Raw genomic sequence first — 26356 nt, forward strand, 5'->3', positions numbered from 1 at the left:
CTCCTTTAATTCTTTATTAAATGAATCCCGTGTGAAACGCTTCATTTTCTGCCTTGGATCAGTGTCAACCTCACAGGCTTATTATTATCCAGGTCATCCTGTTCACTCTTTTTTAATATTGGTACAACACTAGCTTTCTTTCTGTCTTCTGGAACTTCTCCAGTGCTCCAAGACCTATTGAATATCAACATTAATGATCCAGCGACCTCAATCAACTCTTTTAAAACTCTTGGATGTAAGTTATCCAGACATGCTGTTATAAAACTTTCTAACTGCTGTTTCACAGCCTCATGAGTTACTATTGGAATGTAAAGAGTATCATCATTGTCATATGATATGATTACATCATCTGGCTTTTCCCCAAATATAGAACAGAAATATTTATTGAACACTTCTGCCTTTTCTGCATTATTATTGATAATTTTACCATTTCCATCTAGTAATGCACCAATACCATGTTAGGTTTCTTTTTTTTCTTAATATACTTAAAAAAAACCTCTTTTATTGTCCTTAACGATACTGGACATATGTTTTTCCTTTTATCCTTTTGCTTCCTTTATCAATTTTTTACAATTCCTAGCTCCTGATTTATATTCATTAATATCCCCTTTAGTTTGTGACACTGTTCTGTCTCACACAGTAATGCAGGCTTTGTTTCAGAAAAAGTTTTGTGTGGTCCTTGGGGGCTAGGAGTTAAAAAGAAAATCTCTATTTCATACAGATTTTTCTGGTGAGCTGTCTCATTCAACCATAGATACCTTATTACATGGCCAGACATTAGTACTACAAATGATCCAGTTTAGATACAAGGCATTAATCTATACAAGTGGCTGAAGAAAGCAATAAATTTGCCACTCAGGAAAAAATACCTGAGTATAGTTATGGACAGTTCAATAAAAATATCTGCTTAGTATGCAAAAAAGAGGTTAAAAAAAACAAACAAAAAGTTAAATTGTATAAGGAAATGGAATAGAAAATGCTAATGAAAATATAATTCCATTATATATATCAATGATACACAGTCATCTTGAATGTTGAGTACAGTTCCAGGAACCCAATTTTTAAAGAAAATGAAAGGGGTTCAGAGACAGATGATAAAAATGATTAGAGGAATGGATAGCTTCCATCTGAAGAAAGACTAAAAGGACTGGAACTAGAGGTGAGAGAAATTCAGAATTTCCATCCCATTGGAAATTCTGACATTTCAACATGTTTGCATCCCAAATCAGGATGAAAAGTTGAAATTTTGCAAATTTTCACAGAATGGTAAATTAAAAAAAATCAGTTCAGAAATGCCAAAATAAACATTGCAATTTTGAGAGAAATTAAATATTTTGACATTCTGAAATTGAAACATGTTGTTTTGGTTTGTTGAACTGACCTGAATTGTTTGTTACCAGTTGTTAAACTGTGTTTTCCTATTGTAGCAGGTTGCCTCATAGGAGTTGTAGTTCAGGAGCCTGGGCCAGGCTCCCTGGCCAGACTATATCTCCTATGTTGCACCATGCAGTTTAGCCAGAAGGTAGCACTGCATTATGGGATCCAAGTACATAGGGACAAATGGGAGTCCAAACTACAATTCCCATAAGGCAGTGTGCTGATAGGGAAATGCAGTTTAATATTTTGCTGAACTTATTTGAAACTAAAAGTTTTGGGTCAGTTCATCAAAACAAAATATTTCAATTCAGGTCGAATCAACCCAAAACAAAATATTTCATTTCAGCTTTCGTGACAAAAAAATGAATTTTGAGGGGGAAAATTTCTCACCCAAACTTTTGATTTTTGTGGAAACTTTATTTTTTTTTCCAGAAAATAATTAAAATGGAAAATTTCAAGCCAGGTCTTATTGGGATTAGTGAGTTTATCCCATATAAAAGGGATATGGTAGAGGTATCTAAAATAATGAAGAATACTGAGAAGGGAAAAAATGCTTATATTAATGTATTCTCATAATACAAGAACAAGAGGACATTCAATTGAACTAAAAGGAACATTTAAACGCATGTAAAAGTGAAAAAAAGAAATACTTTCCCCCCCATTGTGTAATTACATTAGGGAACTCACTGGTCTTTGAGGCCAAGAGCTTAGCAGGACCCAAGAAAGGATTAGACATTCTTCATTATAGTGACTGGCTCCCTAATACTTCTGGGTCATAGCCACAGCAAAAAGTGATGGTATAGGGAAACATATGTAATGCCCCTTGTTTGGAGTTTATGAACCACCACATTTCTGTGAATTGGGATTCATAAACATTTAAAATGACAATCTTTGATTTGTTTGAGTTGAAATAATTTGTTTGATGGACAGTAGGTTCAGTTTGGCTATGGCTAATCTCAAGAATTTTAATCTCAGGGCGAGCATCACACATTTCTAGCATTATTCCTATGGGCAGTTTGTGGCAGTGAGATTGTTGTTTTTTCCCTTCTTCACCAATTTTTGTTTTTGCTGATAGAGATAAGTGCAAGCTGAAGAATCCAGAAACAAACTGCCACAGAAGCTGTGATTAGGAAGGGTCAGCCATAAAGGTTGGATCTGGTTTAAAACTGCTCACTTTGCAGTTATTGAGATCCAAAATTTTGGTTCAGATCAATCTCTAAATATTTATTGTGTGATTTATCTATAAGTATAATCATTCTATATATGAGCTACACTATATGATGTATCCACTGCCTGGTCTTCTTTTTAGTTTTCCTTACCTTTCAAGTGTGTTTCCACTCTTTAATTTTACATAGACTCTTGGATGTTAGTAGAACAAGTTCTTTGTAGTCTGTACAGCTGAGTATCTCGGTCAGGTTAAAGAGGTCACTAATTTCATACTCTCCTCCTCCTTTTTTTATGGGCGACTTTCTCCTTAGTACTTTTTATATTTGTAAAAACCCTTAGTCTCTCTTTTGTTCTGCATTTGGTGGTGGATGTTGCTCTTTTCTTTTTTTGTGCAGCGTTAACTGATTTGTTATATTCTTGTCTGGTTCCCGCTTCCTTTTGCATTTCAGGTACAGGCTTTTTTAACCTCAGATATTTGAACAGTCTCTTTATAAGCCAATTTGGTCATTCCTTGTCCTTAAGAGTCAGTGGAGCAGTGTCAATTTACGCGAGCTGAGAATATGTCTCAGTGACTTTTAAGATTCTTCTGATTTCTTCCATTCTGAAAGTTTAGTTGCACTTTGCACACTAGTGGTCCAGTCCATTGAGATACTGAATATCCTCAGCCCCATTTTCTTCAGTGGAAGTTGAGGGTGCTCAGCAGCTGGAAGGATTGAAATTTTTTAATTCCCCAGGATTAGTTGCCCTGCAATCTAATACTGGGGGCAGTTGTGGAGTACCAGGATATGCAGATAAAGGAGACTATAAAAGAGAGCAAGTTACATAAATCCAGAGATAACAGTGTTGATATAATAGGCTCTTGTTTAATATCAGATTGCTGGAATGGCTGAATTTCTTGACTGTGACAGATAATCTTGGGTAAGGTCCAGATTGACTGGTTTGTGGGACTAAGCCCTGCAAATAAATCCTGTTCTGAAACATCACATACAACAGTCCTGGTCCCCTGCCTCACACATGTGTAATGTGCTTTGCAAGGAAGATTCCAATGGCTAGGTTTTCAGAAGAGCTCAGCATTCAGCAGTTCCCATTCTCAACTGGAGCAGCTCTAAATGGGAGCTGAGCTCTCTCAAAAATCTGGCCCCAAACTGTAATCTTCAAAATGTAAAAGCTTCCTTTACCTCCACACTGCTAGGTGGGACCTCAACACTATTGAAAAAGAGGACTGATTGGGAGATAAAGAGCCACTTTGAAGTTTTAGGCTGTGAATATATACTCATATTCCTGGATGAAGCAAGAGTTAGCTTTTTGAGACAAACATATAGGGCCAAATACACTGGTAAACTCCATCTGCTTGGCACTGCTCTACCAATTCAGAGGAGCAGTAAATCCAATTCAACTGGTGGGTTAAGATAGGTGTACAACAACTTTGCATTTCTGGAGCAGTGCCAAGCAGATGAAGCATACCAGTGAATCAGGCGCACATTTTTTACCTTTCTGGCACCCATGTTCCTTTACTGAGTCTTGTGTGGAATAAACCAAGGAGGAAGTAATGGAGCCTGGCAATATGCAGTCCAGTGGATGTGAGACCCCATTTTGAACTAGAGTGACTGTTGTTTTCTTTTTGCGTTTTCACTTTTAGATTCTCTTATTAATATTTCTGATATGGCTCTATGTAACACTCCATTTGTCAAACATTCGAGGGCATATTTTCGGTCTTCTTTTTCTATTATTGATTAACAGAGCGATGAGTTTTAGAGCATGTCAGTATCCTTACTGATGGGTATAACCCTCATTAAGCACACTTCTAAAACTTACTGAAGGAGAAAAAGGATATCCTTGTGGTTAAGGCACTGGACCAAGGCTCATGAGCTCTGGATTGAAATCCTGACTCTGTCATAAATTTCATGGGTGACTTTGGGCAAGCCATTTAATCTGCCTGTGCCTCAGTCCCCATCTGTAAAATGGGATGATAATAATACTTACCTTTCTCCCACTTTTTGTTTGCCTGCTCTATTTAGCTTGTAAAGTCTGTCACTATGGACCTAATTCTCATTTATGTTGAAGCTCCTTTACTCTGCTCTGGCTGTGTAAAAGATCTTAAAGTGGAAGGAAATTATTTTTAGGCCCCTTTCTGCTGCCAGAGTGTGTAAAGGAGCATTAGTAAATGAAAACCAGACCCTGTGTGTCTTTACAGTGGCTAGCACAATAGGCCCAATATTGTCTGGGGCCTGTAGGTGATAGTGTAATACATATAATGCATATTGATAATAATGAATGTATTATAATTGGGACTGCACACTTTTAATAATGTACCTCAAGTTTGAGAGAGCACAGTTAATACATTAGAATGAATGAATGAGAAATATTTTTTGGTAAGACACTCTGGTACACCATGACAGACTGCTGTAGAATTATCTTCCAGTTGTATTTTATGTTTAGCACGTGGCATTTGGCTACTATGAAGGATACTTAGGGAGAGGTCTATGTGGTTGAGCTACCACTATATGGTTGCTATATCCTCCAGGTGCTTAGCCTTCCTAGGTGTGTGGCCTTTTGTACTTATGGCCTCAATAACATGGTACCTTTTATGCATGTCTGTTACATGTGATTGACTTTGTGAAGGCCCCCTGTGCTGACATTAGCCAATATGAAAGTGAGAGATCTAGAGAGAACCACAGGGTCTGTCTGGGTTCAGCAGCCTGAATAAGGAATTCCCTTTATATTCATTTCAGCTGTGTTCTATCTCTACCACAAGGGACACTGTATGACTATATGTGACCTTGCCCAAGTTTGCCATGTCTACGTGTGTGCAGGGTTTTGCGTGGTCTATTTAGGGCATAGATTCCCATTGTTAGCAAATGTACTTTAAGGAGAGTAATGGCCACCTGTTGCATAAAATGTTCACAAAGCTTGCAAACAGAAATAAGCTGTGCAAATAAATAAATAAAACCTAACAGCTGCCACATTCTGGCCCAGAGAAACCTTCATTGCAGTGGAGTGGGAAGGGATTCACACTATGTATGTATACATACACAAACAGAGAGCGAGAGAGAGAGACAGAGAGAGAGAGTGTGTTAAGGGTTGTAAAGTGTTCCTGGACAAGTGGCATTATACACATGTAAGATTTTTCTCTTTATTTTTAATATTGTGTAGTTTAATATCTTGGGTACTTTACAGTAAGGCATTTTTGAAGCCTAATATAATGAGTAATGCCCAAAAAATAAGTGACCAATAGGAGGACCCATTAGGAGATCTGAGGACAGTCATTGTGGACCAGTTCTGCCCTTAGTTACAGAAGTGCAGCTCCCAAAACAAAGATTTATAGATTCAGAGTTTAAAGTCCAGCAGGGACCATTAGCTCATCCAGTCTGACCTCCTGTATATCATAATCCATTACACGTCACCCACTTACCCCTATATTGAGCCAAGTAACTTGTGTTGTGGCTAAAGCATGTCTTCCAGAAAGGCATCCAGTCTTAATCTGAGATATCAAGAGATGGAAAATCCACCACTTCCATTTGGAGTTTGTTCCAATGGTTAATCACTCTCACTGTTAAAATGTATGCCTAATTTCTTATTAATATTTATCTGGTTTCAGCTGTCAGCCCTTGGGTCTTGTATGCCTTTTTTCCCACTGGATGAAAGATCCCTTTAGTTCACTGTATTTTCTGCCCCTGAAGTAGGGTTACCATATCTAACAAATAAAAAAAGAGGACCCTCCACGGGCCCTGGCCCCGCCCATTTCCCCACCCCCAGTCCCGCCCCAACTCCACCCCTTCCCCACACTAACTCCGCCCCTCCTCCCTCCCACTCCCAGCCACGCGGAAAGGGCTGCCCGAGCGCTACCGGCTTCATGGTTTGCCGGGCAGCCCCCAGACTGTGCGCCCTCGGACGGCGCTTCCCCAGCGCAGCTGGAGCCCGGGAGGGGAAGCGCCCAGCCGGGGGCGCAGGGTCTGGAGGCTGCCCGGCAAACCATGAAGCCGGTAGCGCTTGGGCTTCGGGCAGCCCCCTTGCCTCCGGACCCTGCGCCCCCAGCCGGGCACTTCCCCTCCCGGGCTCCGGCGGCGCAGGGTCCGGAGGCATGGGGGCTGCCCGAAGCCGGTAGCGCTCAGGCAGCCCGGCTCTTAAACAGAGCCAAAGAGTCAGGGGAGGAGCAGAGCTGCCGTGGCTGGAGGCTCTGCTCCTCCCCTGACTCTTCGGCTCTGTTTAAGAGCCGGGCTTCCCGAGTGCTACCGGCTTCGGGCAGCCCCCATGCCTCTGGACCCTGCGCCCCCGGCCGGGCACTTCCCCTCCCGGGCTCCGGCGGCGCAGGGTCCGGAGGTATGGGGGCTGCCCAAAGCCCGTAGCGCTCGGCTCTTAAACAGAGCCAAAGAGTCGGGGAGGAGCAGAGCCGCCGCGGCCGGAGGCTCTGCTCCTCCCCTGACTCTTCGGCTCTGTTTAAGAGCCGAGATGCCCCAGTGCTACCAGCTTCGGGCAGCCCCTGTGCCTCCGTACCCTGCGCCGCCGGAGCCCGGGAGGGGAAGTGCCCGGCCGACGGCTGGGGTCCGGAGGCAAGGGGCTGCCTGAAGCCCATAGCGCTCGGGCAGCTCGGCTCGTAAACAGAGCCGAAGAGTCAGGGGAGGAGCAGAGCTGCCGTGGGAGGGGAAGTGCCTGGGCGGCATTTTCCCGGACATGTTCGGCTTTTTGGCAGTTCCCCCCGGACAGGGGTTTGAGTGCCGAAAAGCCGGACATGTCCGGGAAAAAGAGGACATATGGTAACCCTACCCTGAAGGTACTTTCACTCTGTAATTAAGTCACCTCTCAATCTTCTTTTTGATAAGCCAGACTGAGCTCTGTAAGTCTCTCACTATAAGACATTTTCTCCAGCCCATGAACCATTTTTGTGACTCTTTCTACACTCTCTCCAATTTTTTCCAACATTCTTTTTAAAACATGGACATTAGTACTGGACGCAGTATTTCAGAACTGGTCTCACCAATGCCATGTACAGAGGTAAAATCACCTCCCCACTCCTACATGCTACTCCTTTGTTTGTGCTTGGGTACTTCAGAGTAATGCATTTTTTGAGTGCATGAGTTGCACTACTTGAATACAAGATTTACCTTATATGACCACGGGTCCTTTTTCTTAATGCTTGAATATAAGGCATAATATTTCACTCAGGATTGTTACAGAAGCAAAAGGTTTATGAATGACACCTTATTCTGTAAATTCACCAGATGATATGAGCTAAGCAGTTTGTGCCCATGTCATTACAGTTAGGAGGTTTCCAAGAACCCTTATGTGCTTCAGGAAGTGGTGTTGGTGGTTCAGTAGGCGGCACTTTTCTCTCTGAGTCTTTACTGAACCAGTGCTTTTTGCTTTCAGATGTACTCTGCTGCTGATGGTATGTCTTTCAGATAAACTGTAAATCTGAGACTCTGACCACTTGTGATGATTAAAGATTACATCGCACTTTTTGCAATGGAAGAGATGCTAGCCCTGGTGCTAGCCCTCCCTATATGTCCCCTAAGGGCAGTATTTCCTGTCTTAAACAGTATGTAATATTCCTGTACACCGTTAAACAGTTGTCTTATTCTCCCATGGACATGGCTGCATTTGAGTGGTTGGTGAGGTCATCCTTGGATATAGTTTGTATATCAATTTTTTTAAATTTGCAAAGCTCCTTAGAATCCTTTGTTCTGAAAGTCTCTGTGTATGTTTATGTTATTTATCAATTGCATTTGATTATTTAATATTAATATTAGTAAGTAATTTCCCATAAAACCAACTTGTAAGGCAATCTCTAATTTTAAAATGTTATGAATTTCTTTCGATGTAAAGATGGTGTGAATACTGGCGCAAGGAATATCACTATTAAAGAGAACTTTAATTTACCCCAGTAGTCTAGTACTATACTGATTATTGTGCTTTTGCTCGTTAGTTCAAAAGATATTTTCAGTATAGACATCTGGCTCAACATGCCAGCTTTTCTTTTGGTTGATTTCAGTCCCAGCTCTCTTCCTTTCTATCTAGCCCCTTTACTCCCTTCCTTCTCCACAAAGAGATCTAGGGGTCTCTTGAAATCCTTTATGCCATTTGCTTCAATTGCTTTCCCCAGTAACTGATTCCATATGTTTACCATGCTTCCTCCTTGTCCTTCAGTAGCCTATAGCATTTTCCTCACCAAAAGCTGCATGGTTGTTTTCCCAGGAAATGTCATTTTTCCAAAAATTATATTATAGGAGCATGGATGCCAGGTTTGTATAATTTTTGGTGGTGCCCAGAATAGGGCCAAGCAGAGCCGTCCTATCCATAGAACGGATTGGGACAACCCCCTCAAGCCCTGTGCTTTGCGGGGCCCTGCACTTCTGGAGGATGCGGGGCCCAGGGCAGCCTGGGGATTTAGCAAGAGGCCTGGCGCCGGCAGCAGTGAGTGACCCAGCCCCAGCCCGCTCTGTTCTGCTCCGCCCTGCCGGCTCCCGGCGTTGGTCAGGGGAGGATGTGGAAACCGGAAAGAGGCGGGGCGGGGCCTTGAGGGAAGATTTCGAATGGGGGAGAGGTGGAAGAGGAGCAGGGGCAGGAAGAGGCAGGGCAGGGGATTGGGGGAAGGAGTGGAGTGGGGACAGGGCAGGGGCGGGAAGAGGTGGGACAGAGCTGCTGTTGGCACCAGGCCCCCCGCTAACCTCCAGACTGCTCTGGACCCTGTGTCCCCCTGAAGCGCAGAGCTGGGAACAGTTGCCCCAGTTTGTCCTATGGATGGGATGGCTCTGAAAATATAAGCCCCAACACTGGTGGAGCCGGGCCTACGTTCCTGAATATTGGTGGAGCATGGGCACTACGGGCCCATATAACTCGCCGTCTCTGTATAGGTACAAATAAAATACATTTCCAAAGTGGTGCTGCCAAAAAACAAAAACAAAAAACCCTTCATTATTTTTGATGACAAGGGTATTAAAAGGAAAAAAGTACTTTGTCTAAAAATAGCTAACTCTGCAATAGTAGTGTGGGATGATGTGCAATTAAATGGAACGTAGTTTTCCAGTGAGCCCATCTAACTGTGGGTTGAATTATTTTTTTCCTTTCTATTTTTAATCTATACATTGTGCTTCATTCTCAGCATCATGATGATGTTTTATATTTTATGTTGTGGGCAATTTTAATCAGCTGTTTCTAAAACTTTACTAAAATGCTAGATGTCATGTTGGAAACACAGATCCAGAAATCAGTTCATAAATCAGAACAAACTATAATAACATATAATAAAAGCCCATTGCGCCACTCTCCAGAGGTTCTCACTGTTGGTTCTTTCCCTTCCTTCCCCCACTGGTGCAGCAGAACTGAAATGTCTTATGGGTGTATCTGTTTTTCAGATTCAGAGCCGAGTACTGGGTCAGACACAGAGGTGTTGACTGAGAGAACATCCTGCTCATTTGGCTCCCACTCTGACCTCACATCTGGTGGCTCAGGTCCCCAGCCTCCTCCTCCATCATCCATGGAGGAGATCCAGGTAGAGCTGCAGTGTGCTGACCTCTGGAAAAGATTCCATGACATTGGAACAGAGATGATCATCACTAAAGCAGGCAGGTAAGATACTCCTGGCTTCTTGCCCAATAAAAACAAACAGAAAGAGGATACACTTTTTAGTATGGTTACGGCTGGGTTTTAAACTTGTTTTCTTTCTTTAAAGAAGAATGAATACATGAATGAATTAGAAGAAGCAAACAGTTGTCAAAGTTATGTAGCTGTACCTCCTTGTGCTGTGATCTTGTCAGATCTCATAAGTTAAACAGGGCTGAGCCAGGTTGAGAGAGGAGACCTCCAAAGGAAATTCATGCACTGCAGGATCAAGATATGGTTGATGCTGGTCTTCTCTTGGAGGGAATACCGAGACAATGGCCATAGTGCTGTCTTTCAGATGAGATATACAATTGAAACCTGGCCCATTCATGTTCTTTAAAGATCCCATAACACCCCATGAGGCTATCTCTGTTAATCCCAGTTCTAGTGGAATTAACTCAGGTTTGTGCCAATCTAACATCTTCCTCCAGCTCCAGGTGGGTACATTCTTGGCTTCCTGTACTAACAGGTACATACATAGGATTTCTCACAGCTGTTATCCTCCACCCCAGAAGTAGCTGCATTTCAGTTGGGAGTGTAGAGGAACCAGGAGTAATTTGGGATTTTTTTTAAAAAAGGCAGTTCATCTTGTCACACCATCAGCCATAACTGAAGACATTTTCACTCATGGAAATAGATAAATTTTTATATTAGCCAAAAATGAAAGCTGAGGTTAGCCTTAACATTTCTAGAGTTCTCAGATTTGAAGGGGGAGGGAGAATTCCAGCTCTCTGGGCATTAATTTTATGCTGTATGTTTCAAACTATTGGTGTTTTAATTCCAATTAAGTTTGTTAAAAACAAATCAGCACCATGGACAGAGAAATGATAAAAGATGAGTGAGCCAGTTTGGCTAAAATATGAACTGCTCTGCCCCTTTTCCAAAAATGCATATATGGAACCTTTCTTGTGGGATATTCACCATTGTTTTGTGGCTCCAGGAGGATCAGATAGCTTGGGAAAAGTTTGGAAATATCCATCCTTTGAAAGCTTATCAGAACCAAACTGACTTTTGGGACCTTTTGAGGTTCTCTCATCACTAAATTGAGGTCCCCTCATCATTAGAGGATCACCAATACTCTTTGTGTTGTCTTTCTTTCAGACTGCAGTACATGTCCTCCCATCAGAAATAGAAGAGGAGGGGTAACAGGAATAACTTAATAATAATACTTGATCTTATATAATATTTTCCATCTATAGATCTCAAACCTGGCAGTGGGTGGGATTATGGCACAATTTCCTTCTGCAGTTGTTTGCAGGAGTCACCTAACTAGCATGCACAAGAGAAAGGTATTTGTGAGCTGAAATCTCTTTTGGGATTCATCAAATGTCCTGATGTTCCCAGCTTGAGAAAATTTGGAAGATGAATTACAGTTCCTTCATCTCCTACAACTTAAATTAAGACCCATTCCCACTGAACATGAGAAACAAGAAGGGGTAATGGCTTTGAGATCAAGGGGCTAACATCCTGTTTTATTCCTCAGGTTTGTGCATACTGGGATCCATACTTGGAATGAGTGATTTATATGAGGAGATGTCAGCCCCATGCCTCTCCACTGCCATTGTCAGGAGTGTCGCATGGAAATTTCTGATATTTCAATATTTATTTTCATCCCAAATGTGGATGAAAAGTTGAAATACTGAAATTTTACATGTACTGAAAAGTTCCACCATATTTTGATGGCAGAATGTTGTGTGGCATTTTTGAGCGAAACAAAACATGTAGATATTCCCCCAACTGAAATGTTTCATTTCTGTCTGTTGAACTGCCTCATGCCCCGCTTCTTTTCTATGGGCAAGAAGCTGCCTGGCTGGACTACACTTCCCATGATGTGCCTGCAGTCCTGTGCTTTCCAGGAGGCACTAAGTGGATCAGTCAGAGGATACTGCATTGCACCATGGGAGATGTAGTCCAGCCAGGGATCCCGGCCCACAGGAGACTCTGGGGGCATGAGGCACCTGAACTAAAACTCCCAGAAGACAATGTGACAGCATAGAAAGATACAGTTTAATAAAACAAAATATTTTGGGTCAGCTCAACAAACTGAAATATTTAGATTTGGGTCAGACTCATCCAAAACAAAATATTACATTTTTAGCATTCCTCCAAAAATTTTGGAAAATTTCATTTATGCAGAAACTGCATTTTCTATTGAAAGATATTTTTGATGAAAATTTTCAGCCAAAAACTTTTGGCTGAAAACAGACTCTTGCAATTTGGAATTGTCAAAACATTTTGTTTTGAGATTTTTGATTGAAACAAAACATTTCAACATTTCTGGATTGAAACATTTCATTTCAACTTGGTTTGACATTAAACCACATCCCTGGAGCTTCCACAGATCTCATGGAAGTTGTAGTTCAGTTGTTTCATACATCCCTTCTGTTCTGTGGGCTGGGCTCCCCAGATGGACTACATCTCCCATGATGCACCACAGTCATGTGATTCCCTTGATGCACTGTGATGGGCCAGCAAGAGAGGAGGATGTGGTTTATCATGGGAGAGTGGTCCAGCCAAGGAACCTGGCCCCTAGGGGAGAATAGGGGCATGAGGCACCTGAACATGAAGTGCCATAGCAGCAAAGGTAGACCAATTTTAACTTTGAACTGTCCTGAAATAAGACATTTCTCCAGCCTGAATTTTTTTGATTTGGTCAACATGATCCAAAATGAAGTATCTTCTTTTCAATTTTCTCAAAGGGAGCTTTCAATTTTTGACTGAAAGTCTTCAATTTTCAGGTTTTCCTTTAAAAGTCAATGTTCTGTGGAAAATCTTTGTTTTTGTCAGTATTTTCCATGGATCCTCCTCCCCCAATCCCAAATTTTTCAACAGTCTCTAGAACTGGAACACCTTGTCTGAGATATTTAGCAGCAAATGTTAAAATAGTTAAGAGCCTTAAAACTATCTTCATTGTAAATAGGCTGATACAGCACTCATTTAAGTCATTTTTAATATGGAACAAAATTGGGGAAATATTAAATCTTTAAAGGTCTAGTAGGGAAGGGGACACTTCTTTCTCTGTTTTGTATCATAAGCCCATTGATCAATCCCAATGATAGCTCCTTTAGGTGCCTTTGAAAATCTCAGCCTTGATTATTTCATTTATTTTTCCACTAACAAATGTGTAAAATCTCTGGGCATGATACAAAATATATTATCCTCCACACAACTTATTGAGCAAAACCATAGACTTCTTCCTGTCCCAAAATGATGTCCACTCATGCAAAAGCACTGAAAGAAGAGAGAAACACTTCACTGTACACGCATGCTCTGGTTGACCAAAGGAGAAACAAATTCCACAAAATAGTCTCTCTTCCTAGCCTACCAGCATTCATAGCTGGGCACCATTAGAAAAAGCACTTTACCCTATCTCCTTTGCCACTTGGCTTGATCAACTCACACTGGTCTGGGGAGATGAGTTTGGAAGGGAGGGGAGTCAAGAGCTCCATCTGGTGTTGAGAATTTTGACAGGAATTTTGTCATCAAAGTTCATAAGTGAGTTTGTGCAATATGAACAATACTAAGGTGACGCATTAAGATTCTGCTTAATAGAAATGCTGCTAACTAGCAACTAGTATTTAATAGCTACATATACTCCCATCCCATCAACATTAAAGTGTTAAAGTGATTTGGATATGGACCAGAAGCATACTGCTTATTATTCACTTCTTTAAAAGAGAGGTCCTACCTATAATCAATGTCCTGGATCAAAGCATGCTCAACGGAGCAGTTCTGCTGCATGCCATGGGTTCCAGACATGTGGACTTGTTCCTTGCCAATAAAGTTTGGGTTTTGGAGGCCCTACATGAGCCTGGTGCTAAAGCAAGTGTGAGTAGCGAAGAAGCTTGGTGTTTCAAAGTTGATTGTTTTGTGCTTTTTTTCTAATTGTTGTTATATTTAACTTTTAACCCCTCACCTTCCCTCTGCTCATTAATCTGCCTATGCTGGGACATCTTCCAACATCTGAACAGCTTCAAGCACCTACCATTGTGTTTTAAAACAACCTGCCAGAGAACTGTTTCCTTCTTTCCCTCTGATGTGGTGTTTCCCCCCAAATCAAACTTGACCGAAGTCTAGATGTGCACACTCCTGTGATAGAATAACGGGCCAGTATCTCGTGACTCAGCAAAGTTAGAAACCAGAGCTTTAAACCATTGGAATGAGGAAGTCCCCAACTTTGGAATGTGTATCTGATCCCTGTCACCACAGTGTGTCAACACTTGTCGCAAAGGAAAACGGACACCTTGTCTCTGTATTAAACAAAAAAGTTTATACCAAGAAAATGTGCTGGCTGCCCCAAATTAGCACTTCCTTCTAGCCCTGAAAGATCCTCAGATATGGCTCACAATCACTATGTTGTGTATGCAAAAGCTATTTTAAGTAGTTATTAGAGATTTAAAAATATTATTAGTTTATAGTTTTCTGTGCCCCAAGAGTCCTATACATTTGAATTCATGGTATTATGGCGGCCTGGCATTGTAGGAGGAGTTAGATGAAGAGCTGTACCAATAATACTATTTAAAAAACCCTCACAAATAAACTAATGATGATGATTTAATTCAAGCACATTTCATCCAGAAGGCTACCATGCCCACACACAGACTTTTTCCATATAGAGAGAATATATGGTGCCTGTGTGTGTTTTGAAGATTTTATACGAGCTTACGTTTAAAGACCACTTTACTGCTGAGTAGTAAGTAACTTGGTCATCCCAAAGTCATGTTAAAATAAAATCACCATATTATACCATACCAGAAACTCATGTATTCCCTTTACATACGTACAGCAATTGTGAGTATAATTATTAATTGTGAAGCTAGTTGGTATCTTTCTAGATGACGGGTGCTTGACCATTAATGAAGTCATTAGCCCATTCTCTTCTATTTCCTCCCTTTCATCCATCAGTCCCCGCTGGATGCCCACTGTGGTAGTTCCTTATGTCTAAAAACTTTGAGCTACTTTTACAGCCACGGCGAAAGAAAACAATATTTTTCTACAAAACTTTACAAATAAACCCAATTTTTTCAGCTGTAGCATTTTTATGAAAGCAGGGGGATGCATAAACTTTTTTCCAATTATCTCAGAGATTACCCTTTAAGCCTGTTGAATGGGCTGTGGTAATCTTTTACAAAGTATTTCATGTGCAACCAACCCCTTTGGCTATTCTGCAACCTTACACTTGAGGTTTTAGCATTGGAGAGAGTCACTTGGAATATACTGCATTCAATCTTCCCAATGTGGTACACAGATTTAGACCCAAAGAGCCTCAGATTTAATCCTGGATTCCTCATCAACCCACTGAAACATGACTTATCTTTTAAACTGTTCCACAGCCTCCTCTTTCAAATTAAGAAGAGCTGGGCTGTAAAATGCCACATCCTGTACCCATGTGACTTGGCAGGTTTAATGAGTCATTGTGGTAGAAACAAGGTAATGCTGCTCTAGGCTAGTCCATCATTCTTCTTTTAATTTATTTAGTTGTTCAGCTATGAAACTAACGCCATCCAATACATACATCCACATTCTCACTAAGGGGTGCCTGCACAGAATTCTTCTGACAGTTTTATACCTCTCATTCTAGCTGACTGGGCCCCAGGGACCACAGTGTGTTTTTCCTTTTCTCCTCTTGTGAATGCCCCTTGCGAAGTGAGATTCAATAATTAATCTATCTAAATTTTCCTTCTTTTTGGAATAAAGTAGAAGAGCTGTGGCTAGGTCAAGCAGTGGCTCAGTAGCACATCACAGAGATTATGAACTGGCCCTTCCTCCTTCCCCACCCTCTGTCCATCTGGAAAGCGTGAACTGGTTGGGAAAGAATAAAATACCCGCCCATCTCCCACACCCCTACAACAGAGCCTTTAAAAAATGTTTGAAGAAATACAGTTAAATTCTTCCATTGTCTCCTTCTTCCACTTTATACCTAATGGTGTGGCAAGTCTTTGTGGAACTTGTTGGACATTGGATGGAACTTGTTGAATGTTGGAGAGCTAGGGAAAGTGCTAACTCCCTGGTCAGGCCCCAGTTCTGGATTGCTGGATGATAATTTGCCACAAAGTGAGAAAAGTAAGTGTGTGTGTGTGTGTGTGTGTGTGTGAGTGTGTGTGTGTGTGTGTGTGCAGGGCATCTGCTAGGAGGACGTATTGTGTTGCTGTTACAACCTCCCTGATACTTTGACCCAATTTCTATGAGTATGTCTACATCACAGTCAGAGGTGTGAATGCAGCACCTGTAGACATACCCCAGCTTGTTTACATAACAATAGCAGTGGAGTTGCAGCAGCATGGGCAGCAACACTAGCTGTAGAAACCTTCCCCAAGACGCTGGGTGTGTACTCAACTTGCTAGCCTGTGCTGCCACCCATCCTGCCTCAGCTTCACTGCTGTTGTTGTTTAAACTAGCTAGATCAAAGCTAGTTTGGGTATGTCTACACATGCTGCAGTCACACCTCTGTTTCCTGTGTAGACTTATCCTATGCCTCAAATGAGGTTAAATTCAGTTTGGAGGAGAACCAAAGAGGGGAGGAGGATGTAATTTTTTTTTTCTCAAGCATGTCACTCTTCTCTGCTGAAAAGAAGAAAAAGCATCTTGTATGTAAGGTCTACTAGATTGTGCAATAGTCTCTCAAGGGATGTAGTAAAGGACCCATTACTTAAAACATTAAAACTAGCTAAAACAAAGCCCTGGAGAATACACTCTGGAGAGGGATGAGTTGTGCATTGGTCTAGATATGCCTTACTGGGTCTCTTCCATCCCAAATTATTCTCATCCTGTAAGGAGGAGCTTGCCACCTAATGGAGAAATGGAATTATAATTACTTGTCAGAGTTTGATACTTTCGGGTGCCCCATTACACCAGTCTCACTCTGCTTCATTAGGATGATGTTTGAGGACAGTTCAGGATGGCAGTGGAATGATTGGCAAGAGAAAGGCTTTTGGAAATTAAAAATGCTGCCACAGAAGCACCAGTACTGAAATATTTTGAGTTTAACAAAGAACCTACTGTCTCAGACAAAGCAAGCTCATAGGTGGGAGACTGTCCTTCTGCAAGATGCTTGCCTAGTGGCTTATGCTTGCTAATCACAACAGAGCTATGCCCAGTGTGCTCAGATTGAACAAAAATGCTTACAATTGATTTTTGGGTTTGAACATTTTCAGGAGTATGTTTATGGGTAGAAATCAATCAAGACAGAAACAGACCATAAGTCACTGGAATTTATATTACAAAAACTAATGTGCAACGCACTACCTAGACTTCAGAGAATGATTATGAAATGGCAAAAGTTCTCATTAAATGTGAAATATAGGCCCAATAAAGCAAATTCATATGAGAGATGTGCATTTAAGAGTGCCTATGAACAGCAAAGCGAGGCTCTTCAGGAAGGGGAATTGGATGTAAATGTGACTTAAGGACTACCCCGGTTTCCAGAACTAAAATTTATCTGCTCAATGAAGAAACACAAAAAGTCCCAACATTACAGTGGCTTGAAAGGGTAATGCTAGATGAACAGCCACCAGAAAAAGCCCAGGCATCTTCAAGCATAAAAACCTTTCTGGGGCTATACAGATGGCATTGCTTCATAAAACAGGATTCTTTACAAGGGCTTGGCGTCACAACACGCTACAGCGTGAAGTCAAAAATGTTAAGCATAATCCACAGTGTCCACCTGGGTACTGAAAAGTGTCAGAAGAGAGTCTGTGATGTCTGTTTCTGGCCAGCGATGAATGTTGTCGTTGAAGGTAAAGTGAGAAATTTATAGTTCATATTGGGAACAGAATGCAAAACAATCCCTGAAACCACAGAAGATTCTTCATTGCCAAAGCTATTTGCATTAGAAAGGAAAGATTGCCTCTTATCAGTGGACCAATATTTAATTTTTTGTAAGTTGTTGCACAACACTTTGAAAAGCAATGTAGTAACTCATTGTAAATCACAGTTTGCTTTCCGGGGGATTCTAGCGGAGTTAGTAATGGCTCACAATTCATGAGGGGCTCGTTTCAGCAATACTTTTTGATATATCAGTTCAAGCACACCATATCAACTCATTTAACTCTGTATAGTAGGGGCTTAACAGAAAAGTCAGTACAAATAGCAAATAACTTGATAAAAACAGCCTTGGTGGATTCAAGGGATCCAGATTCAGTATTTTTGGACTATTGAAGCATGACTCACAATACTTTATTAGCATTACCAGTTCAAAGACTCATGAGCAGAAGGACAAAAATCTAAATGCCAATATCTAACAAGACTGGTGAATCAAAGACAATTAACCCTGAAGTAGCTATGGAAGAACTATGCACCAGGAAACTAGAACAGAAGAAGGCATCTGGTAACCTACCAAGATAACAACTATAGCATCCACACCAAGCTGATGTCATATCCACCCATAAGTCAGTCCTACAAGCAGGACCTGCATTACAGTCTTCATGCAGCAATATTCTTATGGCTGCTCCTGCCGTCCAACAAGATCCCAACGAGTCTCTCAAGCTTTTCTAATAATTCCTGCATTCACCATTTTCTTCTTCATTTTTACTTTTGTTTTTCTAGGAGAATGTTTCCAGCCATGAGAGTGAAAATTACAGGCTTAGACCCTCACCAGCAGTATTACATAGCCATGGACATTGTGCCTGTGGATAACAAGAGATACAGGTAAGCCTTTCAACGGCAGAATGAGGACCACCACGAGAGCTAGACTCAGAATACCAAAAGAATGAGAGGCTGGGAAAAACATTCACCACGATACACAAGTGTAAAGCTGCATGCTTCAATCAGAGAGAAATTGAGTCAGATTCCCCAACTGGTGCAAATCAGCATTGCTTCACTGACATCAGTAGTGCAATGCTGATTTACACCCTCTGATCCAGTGTACTGAGGGTCTCACTGGGTCAGGGGATTCAGACATTCCCTCCCTTGCATTTCTGGAGACCAGGATTCAAACCCGGCCTTCTGATTCAAGTAATAATCAATTTTTCTCTTTCTAGTCTCTCTTGGTCTGTGTGCATTTCACAATTAGCCAGGATTAACAATCACTCACCAAGAGAGCCATGGGATGGGCAATAGCAGGGAGTGCTGCAGGTCAGGACTGAGCTATCTGCAGATCTGTATTTAGGATGCAGCACTGGAGTAGCTCTCCATGCACTGATGCTCTCAGGCATTTGAATTTCCATCCAGAGTTGACAAAAATCAAAAATCAAAAAACATTGTCATCATCTAGTAAATAAGAAATAATAAAATAAAAATGTAAAAATTAAAAATCTGAATAAACATATGTGAAACTATATGATTGCTTAAATAAATGTGTGTAGATACAGTTTATCCCCTGGTAGCAAAAAGACGTATCCAATTTAGTGTAAAGGCTATATTTAGTTGCATATCAACATGTTTTAATGGTTACCAACCAGTGAGAATCATCTTCTCTTTAAGAAAAGAACTAAAAAGTATAAATGCAAAACAAGATGAAAATAGATGATTTAAATCGAGAGTTCTTGCTTGCTGATTTAAAACATGATTAAAATCAGTGATTTAAATCACTTTGAGTCAAATCAATCCACCCTGAATGTATATGCTGAACAGCCCAGTGTGAGAGGTCCCCCCTCCACCCCCACAGGTTTGTCTTCTAGAAATAATGAAGAACAGGAGTACTTGTGGCACCTTAGCGACTAACAAATTTATTAGAGCATAAGCTTTCGTGGACTACAGCCCACTTCTTCGGATGTTAGTCTCTAAGGTGCCACAAGTACTCCTGTTCTTCTTTTTGTGGATACAGACTAACACAGCTGCTACTCTGAAACTAGAAGTAATGAAGTATTCAGCACTATTTTCACAGACTTGTATTCCAGTACAGAGAGGGTTAAGGAGCCAGGACAGCACACATGGCAGAACTTTATAGCTGAGAGGAACTGGGAAGGTGGTTTTAATAAAGAATCCCTCAGCCGCTCGTTCAGTTCGATTATCTGGTTTGCGTTTGCAAGGTGAAAGGTTGCAGTAAAGCACATTCCCCCTAACTGTGCATGAGGCCTTGGCGCGTGTATGGCAGGGTGGCGGGGAAGGGGAGCTCTGGCAATTTCCTTCTTCACTGGCTCTTGGGTTCCTTAGCCGTAAAGATTCACCCCTCTCTCTCAGGTACGTGTATCACAGCTCCAAGTGGATGGTGGCGGGCAACGCCGACTCCCCAGTGCCTCCCAGGGTGTATATCCATCCCGACTCGTTGGCTTCTGGCGACACCTGGATGAGGCAGGTTGTCAGTTTTGATAAACTCAAGCTGACCAACAACGAGCTTGATGATCAAGGCCACGTAAGTCAGAAGCTAATCTTAATGCCCTTGCCCCAGCATACCTCCCACCACGTCCCAGGGAGATATCACACTTCTCAGCTCTGCTGCTCCAAGCCCAGGGATGCAACCATTCCACACAAAAGCTAGAAAGGTCTCTTACCCAGCCCCATTGCTTGCACTCAGGGACATTGCCTAAACACATTGATGTATAAACTCTTGTCCCCCAGTCCCAGGGCTCCCTTTGGATAGGAGCTCAGTTTTGTTGGGGTGGCTCCACATATACACACACCACGGAGGGATCACTGGCTGAATCTCACTCAGTTGTCAGACAAGTGTAAAAACTGTGCAGTTGTATCACAGTAGGCTAAGTCTCGGGATTTGTTAGCCTGCCCCCATCCCCATGTAGCCGAGCATAGGAGCCTTGAAGGCAAATAATTTCCTCCTCTCTTCTTTATTTAAAGATAATCCTACATTCAATGCACAAGTACCAGCCTCGAGTTCATGTTATCCGCAAGGACTTCAGCAGTGATCTGTCTCCTACAAAACCAGTCCCTGCAGGTGATGGAGTGAAAACTTTCAACTTCCCTGAAACTGTCTTCACCACAGTGACAGCCTATCAAAACCAGCAGGTAAAGCAGTGTGTGTCCCTGTCCCCCATCAGCTCCTTCACCTGCAGTGTTTTTCCCTGTATTTATAAAATTTGTAGCATATTCTGTGTCTCTCTGAGAATTAAATCTCTGCGAAAGATAGCTAACAGAGAAGAGTATCAGAGGGATAGAGAGAAGATGCACTTTATGGGCAGTTAAACTATGTCGTCACTGCAAAGAAAGATGGCTAGCTATCCTGCTGCAAAATCCTAGTGGACACAGGGCATTGTAGTTTTACTCTGAGGTAGCTAGGGGAGGTCGATCATTGTGGGTAGGAGGAAGGAGGATACTGTTGACCTTACCTATCTACCTTGTAGGAAAAAGCACTAGGATTGTACAGTGGGTAAAGCTAACACATTTTGGGATATGCCTACACTGCAAAGAGAAACCCAAGGCGCAGAGTCTCAGAGCCCAGGTCAATTGACTGAGGCTCACATGGATCAGGCGGTGGGGCTAAAAATAGCAGTGTAGACATTCCTGCTCGGGCTAGACCCTCACCCCCACCGAGTCTTAGCTCCTGGACTCCAGCTGGAGTAGGAACATCTACAATGCTATTTTTAGCCCTGCATGAGCCCAAGTCAGTTGACCCAGGCTCTGAGACTCAGTGCTGTGAGGTTTTCTCTACAGTGTAGCCATACTCATAGCTATCCCATGGTAAAAAAACACTGTTTTTGGGCAGTGAAAACAAAGTCATAGATGAGAGAAAGGGGCCACTGTGCATAGCAGCTCTGAATGGCTTAATACTTTACTTACAAGTACAAGTATTTCAGGACCTGGCCACTTTCCACAGGAAGGTACGTACATGAACTCAGTATACCTTCACAAAAGGACATTGCTATGATGAAATTACGATCTGGAGAACTAGTTATTCCTGGAACAGATAATGCTCTGATTATGGACTAACTGTGTTCCTTGACCCAGACTTTTAAACATCCAGAAATGGCATCTTAGCCCATATTATTTATTTGTGTTGCAGTAGCCGTATGGTAGTCATGAACCAGGAGCTGTACAAATACAGAAGCAAAAGACAGTCTCTTCCCCAGAGAGCTTACCATGGAGAGCTGTTTTCATTCACCTGAGTAAATGGGCATTCTAGATGCACTAAGGAAATTATTATAAATCATTTATGTAGGATTCCATACCTGTTCTAATTAGGAATTACTTCAAAAAGATGTTTTGAAAGGATATGAATTTCTTGAGACCAAAAGGAAAATAAAACAATGGAAGCAGTTGAGATTTTAACCAAGACAGGAAGTTTTGGAGTAGAATGGCCAGTTCTGTACTACCTAAAACACACCCTGATGAAAGTCTGGTTCACTCTTTCATCCTTCCATGGCTTGCAGAAAACAATTGGCACTCTTTCTGTAACTACAGAACTCTGGTCTGAATCAGTGCCTGAGAACTGTGGGTTGTGCTTAAAGAGAAGAGTCCATAGGGACTCAGCAGCAGTTTCTATCAGCAGCTCAAGCACATGGCCCATAAGGCAAAAAGTGGACAGTGGTTTCAATCAAGTCTTTACCGAGCCCCAAAGTGGGCATTACTGTTGGGAGAGGACGTGTGGTCAGGTCAGCAGGGTAATGTGCTGATCCCTAAGCTGTAAATTAAAGCTACCCTTCCCAAGTGGAAATCCCAAGGGAGAGCAGGTGTCAGTGCTAATGCTTGCCCTTATCAGAGTGAATACTCCCAAGGTGCAGGAGGGTCAGCTGGTGCAGGGAAGGAGATGAAAATTACATTAATTGCTGCTACCATTTTGGTTGTGAGGACATATTGTGTCACACAACTTTAAAGGGGCCTGGAGCAGTTGTCCTGATTCTGGGAACCTGGGTAGAATTGAATATGAGTTGAATGAGAGCTCAGTTCCTGAATGTTAGGGAAGTCTGAAAGCCACAGAGAGGGGGCACACACTGGGCACAGAAGCAGGGGCAGTAGAACAGTGGTTCTCAAATGCTTTGATTTTGGAGAGCACTTCTTATACTTTGCATGCTTAGGAGAGTGTTAATTTTGATTCTCAACTCATTGAAAGGATCCTCCATTCACCATCTTGGCATGAAAACAATAATTTGTGCTGGGATCAAAATGTCAGTGTTAATGCAAATTCTCAGCATTTATCACAGCCATCTGAGGTAAGATGTCATAACAGACAAAGTCCTATGCAGTGTACCAATACCATGGTGGTCAAGTTATATATCATAAACCAGCATCATAAACTAGAATGACAACATAAACCAGCTTGAAAGGAAAAATCTGATATTGTAGCCTGACTTGAAAGGAAAATATGGTTTGCAGTTTGCTGCTACAGATTGCAGGGATGAAAGAATTTGTCTTAAATCAAGAATGGTAATGAAAAGACATTTCTCATCTTAGATATTTTGCAGACAATAAGATTGTAACCTCAATCTTTAGGAATCACTCCTCTTTTCAATGAAGTATAGTCAGATTTATATGTTAAAGTAAATAACCTTGAAATAAGTGACAATATCATCTCAAAACAATTCAAAAGAGTTTGTCACATTTAATTAATTAATTATTACAAAATGTTTGTACAGCACCATAGGACACACTCCCTTCTGCAAATCTTGACATGTTTTCATTCCATCTGAAAATTGTGTATGTTGGGAAATCTAAAAAAGGGAAGCAGAGGCCCGGAGAAAACTTTTGAAGATGAGGTTTCCCATTATAAGATTGGTTATTTTCCTTTCATTCCCAAATCCCTCCTCAAATCCCACTCCTTCTTTGAAGACTTCCAGCTGCAGGGTGATTTGTGTGGATAGATTAGACAGATGGATGCCAGGTCCACAGTCACTCTATTTAGATGGTAAGTGTCAGTACAGTTAATGGTTAATGTAGGGTTAAGATAGTGTAGGGTGATCATAGTTCTCAAAGTGAAAACAGGACATCGCGAGGAGCTGGTCCCAGCTGATCATCTGAGACCCCCCACCTCTGCACGGGGCTGGCCCGATCCGCTTGGCCAAGCCTCACCATGCAGGGCTGGCATCATCGCTTGCCTTCCCCTCCCCCAAATATTCCTCTGCACCCCATCAGGGGGGCACACACCACTTTTTTGGCAAGAGCAAATGGGACAAATACCTCATTCAGCCAAAAAAGTCGGGACGTCTGGGATAGGGCTTAAAAAGGGGACTTTCCCAGCCAAAACAGGATGTATGGTCACCCTAAGATAGTGTCTTGGGGTGTAGGAGGAGATAGGTTCAGTTCCTAACCAGTTTTAGGGTACATTGGTGGCTTATGTGTCTGATTCTCACTTATGGTGAGAGAGATCATTGATTCAAATCCCAGGCAGGCCTTAGCCCTACAATTAATAATTGTTGGACCTTTGGCTTTTTTCCTGGGTGAGATTCTATGCCCTGTGCTATGCAGGAGGTCAGATTAGATTCTCATAATGAGTCCTTCAGGGCTTACAATTTAAGGATCTATACTGTTTCATATTTTACCCACTTTTGATTATGAGCCTTTTGGGTGTGTCACTTTGGGGGGTGCAATCCCGTCCAGCGAGGGTTCTGTCACTGCTTGCCCTAAGACTTGGGATGCCTCACAATGCTTTGCTGTTGTAGCTCCCAATCAGGGCTTCTGACAAACAACCTACCAGCATGCAGGTCACACCCTGCGTGTCTGTGTATAGCTGTAGCCCTGATCCCGCAGCCTGTCAGCAACACTCCAGTCACACTCTAGCTTCCATAGCCTTGGTTACTACTTGCTGGGTGACCCCAACTCACTCCCATTCCTAGGTTTCCCCCAAAAAATATGTGTTCTGCAGTGTCCAGCCCTCTCCTAGGCAGTTCATATATTAAAGGTCCATTGCTCCTGTAAAGGGTCAATATTCAACAATTTACTACTTTAACTGGAGTTACCAAACAGTTCAGTTTAAACACAGCACCAGATTAGTTCAGATTAAAAATAAAACAAGTTTATTTACCTACAAGGAGATTGGTTTTATGTGAGTACAAGTATAATGTATTAAAGTTAGAAATGGTTACAAAAAAATAAAGGTAAAATGTTTCTTAGTAGCTCAAACTTAAGCTACACTTGGTTCAAGGTAAAATCCTTACCACAGGCTCCCAGCAACATGGTGGACCAAATTCACAGGTCAAGCTCTCCCGCCCAAAATCAAAAGGCTGGTTCCTTTGTCTTGTTAGGTGAAAGAGAGAGATAACTTGGGGTGTTTTGCCCCTCACTTTTGTAGTCCAGTCATCCTTTGAAATGCATTTTCCTGAGGTTACCCCTAGATAAAGCTCACTCCAGCTGTGAGGATGGAGACATGGGGTCTTGTGGTGAAAGAGGTTCCATGTTGTTTTTTGCAAAAATGCACATCAATCTGTTCCTGCCCCCCTTTTGTTGCCAAGGAATGGTCACTTGACAGGTGATTGACAGTCACCTTTGATGACACCTGGCTAGAGTCATCATCTGTTCTTTGTCTTTGAGAAACCGGCATACCTGCTCTCCAGACTTATCTGGTAAACACATTGTAGTCATAATTTCAGCTTATGTTTATAACTCTTAATATGCATTTCATGCATACATTACACAAGAATATTGATTATTGGTGTGTTGTTAGTTTTAAATGATGCTTCACAAGGCATATTTTGCACAAAGGTTATTACATGAATTATAGGGGGTGAATACAGGGGTGCTTTCGGTCCTAGGGGATTAGGTCTCTGATCTTTGACTCCTCCAATCTATTGTACAGTGCCATGTACATTATAGCAGTATATAAGTAACAATAATGACCTAAAGTGGGACACAAACTTGAATTTCTAAAGGATTCTGATTAATGGCTTTGAGATAGGGACCAGAGAACTGACTTAGAAACCAGCTGTACCTCATCCCCTTGAACCATCACCATCTGACACTGAACTCACACCAAAGCTTTTTCTAAGGTCTGAAATGTGCAGGTAAGTTTCTGTCATTTTCATTTTCAACCAAGATGGGAAATGCCCAAAATACTGTGCAGGAGGCAGTGATCCTCAGGAGAGGGTGTCAGAAATCACAGCCTGTTCTTGTGAGATTTACAGCCTAATTTTGCACAATGAAAGAGTCAGTTTCATCCCTATTATTGAAATCAGTGGAATGGAGTTACACAAGGTGGACTATGGATCAAAGAGCCATATTCAGCAGCAGTGATTCTAGTGTGGCCATGTTTGGCTCTGCGGTGCAGTTGGTTTATTATATGTATATACTCTGCAACCCCAAGATATCTCTATTCTGAAACAATTATCAAACACAAACAGGACTGTTGCTATCAGAATGGCTAGGGAAACTAACTAACCCAACTTTGAGTAGT

General features: G+C 41.8%; 1 protein-coding gene across 1 annotated transcript in view; it reads left to right on the forward strand.

The window, feature by feature from the left end:
• TBX15 (T-box transcription factor 15) overlaps positions 1-26356 on the forward strand; it is a 128593-nt gene that overhangs the window by 66672 nt on the left and 35565 nt on the right. The window contains exons 2-5 of the mRNA XM_005292732.4: positions 9897-10110; positions 18688-18789; positions 20263-20434; positions 20875-21042. Coding sequence (XP_005292789.1) covers positions 9897-10110; positions 18688-18789; positions 20263-20434; positions 20875-21042 — 656 coding nt within the window. The remainder of the gene's footprint in view (positions 1-9896; positions 10111-18687; positions 18790-20262; positions 20435-20874; positions 21043-26356) is intronic.

Source organism: Chrysemys picta, chromosome 1 (genome assembly GCF_011386835.1).
Source record: "Chrysemys picta bellii isolate R12L10 chromosome 1, ASM1138683v2, whole genome shotgun sequence".
NCBI classification, from domain to species: domain Eukaryota; kingdom Metazoa; phylum Chordata; order Testudines; family Emydidae; genus Chrysemys; species Chrysemys picta.